This window comes from Gavialis gangeticus, unplaced genomic scaffold (genome assembly GCF_001723915.1).
Source record: "Gavialis gangeticus isolate Ggan-Ray unplaced genomic scaffold, GavGan_comp1, whole genome shotgun sequence".
Taxonomy (NCBI): domain Eukaryota; kingdom Metazoa; phylum Chordata; order Crocodylia; family Gavialidae; genus Gavialis; species Gavialis gangeticus.
Genome location: NW_017729001.1, coordinates 21,933,633 through 21,941,078, shown reverse-complemented (window position 1 = coordinate 21,941,078; position 7,446 = coordinate 21,933,633). Strand labels below are relative to the sequence as shown.

The 7,446-nt window shown below is 37.0% G+C and overlaps 1 protein-coding gene across 8 annotated transcripts in view; it reads left to right on the top strand.

Moving 5' to 3' along the window:
- Positions 1–7,446, top strand: part of SFSWAP (splicing factor SWAP homolog) — a 116,927-nt gene that overhangs the window by 50,211 nt on the left and 59,270 nt on the right. For all 8 annotated transcript variants that reach the window (XM_019507063.1, XM_019507065.1, XM_019507062.1 and 5 more), the window contains exons 8-11: positions 530–767; positions 1,426–1,557; positions 1,922–2,015; positions 6,284–6,461. In XM_019507063.1, coding sequence (XP_019362608.1) covers positions 530–767; positions 1,426–1,557; positions 1,922–2,015; positions 6,284–6,461 — 642 coding nt within the window. The remainder of the gene's footprint in view (positions 1–529; positions 768–1,425; positions 1,558–1,921; positions 2,016–6,283; positions 6,462–7,446) is intronic.

Below are 7,446 nucleotides of genomic sequence, written 5' to 3'. Positions count from 1 at the left end.
AGGGGGGTTATGAAATTAATTGTACTGTAATACCAGCCCTCAGTTGTTCTGATTCTGCTCTTTCCTCCAGAAAGTCCAATATGAGTATAAAACGTAGACTTAATTTTTCTACATGGATAGCACACATGGTTTGAATTTAGCAAAAATTTACAAGCTACGTTAAGCGCTATGAAGAATTAATTGTGCATTAGAATGCTTTTCACAGGCCCTAGTGGTTCACGTCCCTCCCTGTTCAGGCCTGATCATTTTCCAGTTGACCTTGGATGTACTCCGCAACTGCCTTCAGCATGTCTGCCTCATTTAATCAAATGTGTTGACATGAACAATATTCCTTTTTTTACCCCAGATAAATAAATAACGTTACTTGGCACCATGTGAATCAAAGTGACGTTCCACTCATGATGGCAGTACAAAGGAATCCGTTTTTTTCCCATGTACTTTTTCTTCAAACTTTCTGATATGTTGACTTTAAAACAAGTATGCAAGTATGTATGACATGGTTGTTTGTTTGTCTGGCTTTTTTTTAAAGCGACAGTGGCCGCCATGTATTACAGCTACTACATGCTACCTGATGGAACCTATTGCCTTGCACCTCCACCTCCAGGAATAGATGTTGCCACCTACTACAGTGCACTGCCTGCAGGGGTGACTGTATCAAGCACTACAGGGGTGGCAACTATACCTCCACCTCCTGGTACTACACCTCCACCTCCCCCAGACACAACTGAAGTTGATAGTGGATTGACTTCTAGCACAACCTCCGCAAGGTATGCTATTTATATTTCGCAGGAAATATTACATGCCTTTTATAACACTTTTAAGCCGTCAAGGCTTTATGTAGTGAAATGTCTGGTACCATTGACAGTATGCGTGGCAGTTTTTCAAATTGTTGCTGGCCATCAGGTTGACCGTGGATGAGTTATAATTTCCCGGTTCATTATTGCCACACATATCATCCATTTAAAATATTAAATGTTTCTGTGTGAAATGGATCCCTGTGTGAGGGCATGTTTAATGCACCTGTGTTGCATTAAAAACAATTCATGTGTGATTGCCTGTTCACTGTTGATGTTTCTAACAACTGTTTTCTTTGAAGCAGCCAGTATTGCTTACAGCACTGCTCTATTTACCAAAGTAAAATAACTTTTGTAACACTAGTATATATGTGGTTAAATATGCAGAGATTCTTCAGTACTCTATTGTACTTTTAAGACTGATGTGAACCAAGTAGTAGACTGCATGTGTTTTGGGGGGTTTTTTGTAACTAGGAACACTCACCTTCTGCTTGAATGAAAATGCATTCATCTCAAGAATGTATGCAGGGATTCAAAGAGTGAACTTGCATATTAAATTGTTGCCTAAGCAAAACTAAGGAAATGTTTGTATGCTGATTGTCTTGTAACATATCTCTTCTCATGTTTTCAGCACAATTGCTCCAGTGGTTGCCATTATTCCCCCACCCCCAGATATTCAACCAGTTATTGACAAGCTAGCTGAATATGTTGCTAGGAATGGAATAAAATTTGAAACCAGTGTTCGTGCCAAGAACGATCTCAGGTAAGAACAAGTGTTTTCTTACCTTCTCATTTTGTATCCTTAAAAAATCAACTAGACTACTCTTATTGACAGTGCCTGCATTTTGAAGAAGATGCTTTTGAGAAGTGCATTTTGTAATTTTTTTATAATAAAATTCAAGGAACCACTTAAAGATAATGCTGAAACATTTACTGCCTAAAACTCAAACTCTTCAAGACCTGCTTCTGAATACATATATCCCATGGGAATTTAGGCATAAGCTATTATATTTCAGAACATCAAATAGTATTCCTGTGCCTGAGGTAGTGAGATGGTAAATGATTGTTGGCATTTGCTGTGTTCATGTATATTTTTCACAAATTACTTTTCCCCTTCTCTCTAACAGATTTGAGTTCCTGCAGCCTTGGCACCAGTACAATGCCTACTATGAATTTAAGAAACAGTTTTTCCTTCAAAAAGAGAGCAGTGAGAGCTCTCAGGTAAGTCTGTATGATTGGGGAAAGGGGAGATTACAATAAGGCTTTTCATGTGCAAAGTAAATTTCTGTAAACAGAGTTTGAGGGTAAAAGCTGGATGCATTTTATTTCGTATAACATTAACACAGACAGTGCGATGTGATCAGATATTTAGCTCCTTACTCTAGTATATAGGCAAGCAATTGGTATTTGTGATTGAAGTGAAAAAAATAGAATATCCTGAATCTTTAGATTCACCTGCTCAGGGGGAGTCAAACAAACTAGGTGGCTGCTATATGGAGATCTGAAACCTTGCTGGAATTCAGGTCTCCTGTGAGACTTAGAAGCACTGTACTTACGTCTTCTTGCTGCATGCCTCACCCTGTTCTCTTAACGTCTTCTGACCCTCTGAGAGACGTTTTAACTGAAAACGGTTTGGCAGTACTTTCTGCTCTGAATTATGACAACGTGCCCCACACTGTTCTGCTGCATGTCAACTTGTGTGGAAAACCACACGCATGCAGTACAGTTCAAGATGGAGAACTGAGTTACATTTGGCGCATAACTGTCAAACCTTTTCAAAGTAACTTGGTCAAGAGAGAGAAGCTTCCTAGATGGATATAATCTCTTACCTCTGCAACAGCAACTGTCAGCTCTATGCAGTCACTAGGGAACACATTTTGCTGTTAGCTTGGTAGCAAATTCTACCAAATATTCCAAAACCATTTTCTATTTTTGGAAACCAGATGTACCACTTCTGTAGTATTGGGAACACCAGTAATTCTACATTGCTGGGTCCTAGACATGGTGAATATACTATCCAATTTCAGACTTTACTCCAGCCTACCCTTCCTTCCCCCGCTCCTCTTCCATCAGAATAGACTAAGTTCTCATGGAAGAAGGGAGGTAGGTTAGGGGAAGAGTACCCTGTTGCAGACTTATTTGACTAGTACACAGACAGACCACAGGCAAAATCTGACTGCAGTTAAATGTTTAGTAATAGACACCTCCACTGGTGAGCTGGATGGTTGTACAGACTAAGGGAGTTACAGGTTTAATTTATGAATGTACATATTTAATTTTATAATTACTATGTGCAGAATGAATTAGGAATAGCAAAAAGCTCTTTCCTTCAAATCTGCCTGCTCTTGCAAGTTGTTTTAGTCTTAGCCACAATAACAATGCATTAAAATTGATTAAAGCTGTATAAATTTACTTTATAAATTAAGCAAAAAAAAAAAAAAAGTATTTAAGTGTGGTTGTTACTACCAGTGCTGCTGGCAGTAGCATCATTATTATCAACAACTAATCAGACTACTCTTTTGAAATTGCTGGCAGATTTCCAGCTCTGTGGATACTAATCTTTTCCACTAGTTTCTGTTAAAGAGACAGAGTATCCAGCATTATGCAGTGAGGATTAGCTGCATAACCAGTGTGATAGGCTAGGTTATCATCCATGCCAAATTGTGTGAATTAACTTGGGAATGCCTCTAAAGTATATAAATTTTGGAAAGGAACAAAAGGAGTAAAATCTCACAATTAAGACATGCTACTAAATCATTTTCTCTGAATGCGGTGGAGAAATTTTATTTTGTGGTAACTGTACTTGCTGGAATAAAAAAGAATTTGATTCACTATAATAGGTGTTTGAAAAAAACATTCAGTTGCAGTTCGCCTAACTGGGGAAATACACACGTCTGTTGTCTTCCGGGGAAAAAAAGAAAAAGGTGTTTGTTTTTCTTCCTTAGCAAATATGATTTATTATCTGGTGAAAACTTGAATTATTACGAGTGTTTCTTTTCTTGAAAGAGTAGGTGGTTTTGAAATGTGTGTTTTGTATCCTTCTGTTATTATGATGTACATTTTACAAGAGAAGAATGCTTCATTGTAATGTCATGAATTGTGTTTGTAGACTGTTGTTTTAACAACAGACTTTGGTTGCAAATGTTCTTGACCAAATTAGAGAGGCAGGAACCAATGAAAGTTAGTAATTTGCTATTTTGAAGGTGATATTCAGAGGATACAGGCATGGTAAAGCCCTTGGCTGCTATTCTAGCAAATTAAATAACATGAAACAAACAACAGTTGAGATGATCTATCATTTTCTTGGTCCCCCTCCACCCCACTTCTCTCCACACTTGCTGGTATCATTGGAGAGGCTTATGAAACAAGGATAAAAAAAGTTGATGTGGTTTCTCACTCTTTTCGTAGTTAGACAACAGGAGAATGTTAAACTCTTAGAACTTAAACAAGATGTGAGCAAAAGTAAATTATTTTGTAATAAAATTGACATTTATGTTTTTCAAAAGTATAGCCTCTGAAGAAAAGAGCCTGCATATTTTGTGTGGGTGTTGAGTCTTAGATAACAGATACACTTAAGGTACTTTAACAAGAGAGCTAACTGGGAACTTTCTGATCCAACTCTTCATATTGGAAAATGCCACTTCTACAATCTTTTGTCCTATACCTAAAGAAGGGTGCTTGTAATTAAAGCTTGCAATTAAAGAATTTTTCTTTTTGGAAAAATCTGCTTGGTCTAATAAAAGAGATCACTTCTACCACATATTCTGATTTCAGTTTATTGAAATTAAACTTTTCATCGAACTGGTATTACACACTGTATATAGTACTGCATTTGTTTCTTCAGTTCTCTCACTCTTGTAGGATTAATGTTGGAATGAAAGATTTATTCCAAGGTTTTCTTTTTACAAAGTAAAATAACAAGTACATTCTAATTTAACTTGGTAACTTCCATTAGTTTCTATGTCTGACTTTATAAAGTTGTAGAGTAGGAGCAAGCAAGGTTGTGGCTAGTATGGGATGCAGAAGTCCTCCCATGTCAGGCTTTTAGCTGCTCTCCTCTTCAATCCATCAGCTTGTAATAATTGTTGGTCTCAGCATGATGTATGTATGCCTTTGGCCATCATGAGTTTACTGGAAATCAGAAGAGCTTTTAGCTTCTAAGGTGTTCACCAAAGTATTTGCCAGTGAGGTGAACAATGGCAGCTTTGAAAAAAAGCAAAAGCATGAAAACAATCTAAGAAAGAATACAGGCCTCATATACCTGTTTCAATCCAGCAACCAGTCATCTTTCCAGATGTGGTCAGAATTAGAGATAAAGATAGTGGATAGTGAAAAACCAGAAGGCCTCCCTTCAAGTGTCAGGAGTACTTAATCTCCAGTCCTGCAAATGTTCTCACATCTGCTTAACTTTTTACATGTATGAACTTATGCCATCCGTGATAAAACAGTGATGGCAAACTGAGTGTTTGAGTTGCCATCTAAGGTGCACACACTTAAACTTCTCCTACTGAAAGGGAAACATTTGTAGTTAGATGAAAGAAGGTTTTCAGACATTCCTGTTTGCTGAAAGGAGGCAGGCCTTCAGAACCCCCTCCCCACCCACAAGGCCCTGTTAGCTTTAACATTCAAAATGACCTTTGCACTCAAGTCTCCAAAGGCCACAAATATCTGGGTTGCACTGAGACATTCTCATAACCAACTCACTTTTGTCACAAATTCTGTCCGACCCATTAATTCTGTTCTGTTCTATTGTATTTTGCAAGAACACATTCTCAGCAAATAGTCTCAAGCCTCCTTTCTGTCTGGCTTTCTTCACTCCTACATCACCTGAAGCTGATACCTACATGGAACTGCTTACCATAAGCCAACTTCTATTTTAATGTCATTAACTCTAGCAGATAAAGGGGCAAGTGAATTTGCAGATCTTTTATTGTTGAAATGTAAGCGTAAATTCAGAAGACTTTTTTTTCATCTTTAGTTGTTTTACCTTTAAAAGAATGCCATATGTTCTTGTCATAAAGATGGGAAAACACTTCTATTTTTTGGCACTGTCAAATGCTCAATATTTCTAAGAGTTGAAGATCATATTAAACACTTACTTGAATGAAACATGAGGGTTTTGGGGTTTTTTTTAATTTTGTTTTACTTTAGAAGAAGAACCTTCCAATCTCATAGTTTAATGACTGTAGGTAAATTTAGTTTTCATGGATGGAAATAAATGGAATGTGGTAGGAATCGACTTCTGTTATATTATTGTTATATTATTGTATGACGTGGGAAATCTCTAATTTGGTTACATGTAATAGATCTGGATGGAATACATCTGACTATTTTCACATGGCCGAAATGCAGGGCTTCATCAAAGCCAAATTTTTTTGTGTAGACATTTCAATTAAGTTGTTTTCTTAAAGCTTGTATATATTCATTTTTTTTATTTTCAGAAAATAACTGAAGTAATTAATATTCCTAATCTTTTTTTTTTTTTTAAGGGAGTGGCTCCATCAGAAGATGTTCCAGCAGATTCTGCTGGTGATGCGCCAAGTGAACCTCAGCTTCCAGAGGATCACACCGCTGAAGATTCATCTGAGCTTGGTGCTACTGGAGCTTCAGCAATTAAAAAAGACATACCTGCCACTAAAATTATCAGTGATGGCAAATTGGTGAAAGGTAGGTTGGTATCGCTATTGAAAGCTGAAATGTTCTTGGTAGGCACGTACTTGAAACAAATCTACAATTATCCAGGAAAAGACTTAGAATAGATTAAAATAAAATGTAGATGCATTCAGAAACATCAAAACGTACGGAACTGAATAATTTAATTCATTTCTTACTCTGGCATGTCAGAAGTGAGGTGGAAACCAAAGAGGGTAGTAACTTCAATGTCAACATTTTAATTTCAGAATTGCTTACCATTGAAAACTAATGTGTAAAATGAAGTGACTTTTCTGTAACTTTACCTATTAGTGAGTGCACACAAGTTTAACTTTTTAGATGTTGCCAAGTTGCAAATATGGAATAAACTTTCAAGTAAATTAAATCTTTGTTGCCATATCTATGGGCATCTTTTGTTTTTAAACAAGTGCTAGACTTTAATTCATGTCCATCCCTCTCCTTGATTTATTTCTGTGATCTGGTAGTTAAGGCAGCAGAAAATCTCAGATTTGTCGTGCATGTGTTATGGTGGGGTTTTGTGGAACGGGGATTTGTTTGCTTGTATGGTTTGGTTTGGTTTGGATTTTTCTTTCTTCTTTCTTCAGTTTTTTTAACTGATTGTAATCCCTGAACAAAAAGGGGCTATAGTCTTATAAAGTCCATTCTAGCTATGTCTGATGAGTACTTTTAGAAAGTGCTGTGGTCTTGTTGAAACAGGAGACACTGAAGGTATGATAAGACCCAGTATTCCACTACTGCTATATTTCCATTTATTAAAAGGCAGAGCCTTGCTGAAGGAAAGAGGATCTGCTTTAATTTTAGATAAGTTATAGTAATTTGAGGACAGTAGTGAAATATACTTGAGGCCATATCAGAGTTTAGCTGTACTGAGTTTGAAGGTAATTTATTTCCATTAAAAAGGCTACATGGATAGTTTCATAGTTAGTAGGGTCAGAAGGGACCTGAGCAGATCATCAAGTCCTACCCCCTGCCATGGCAG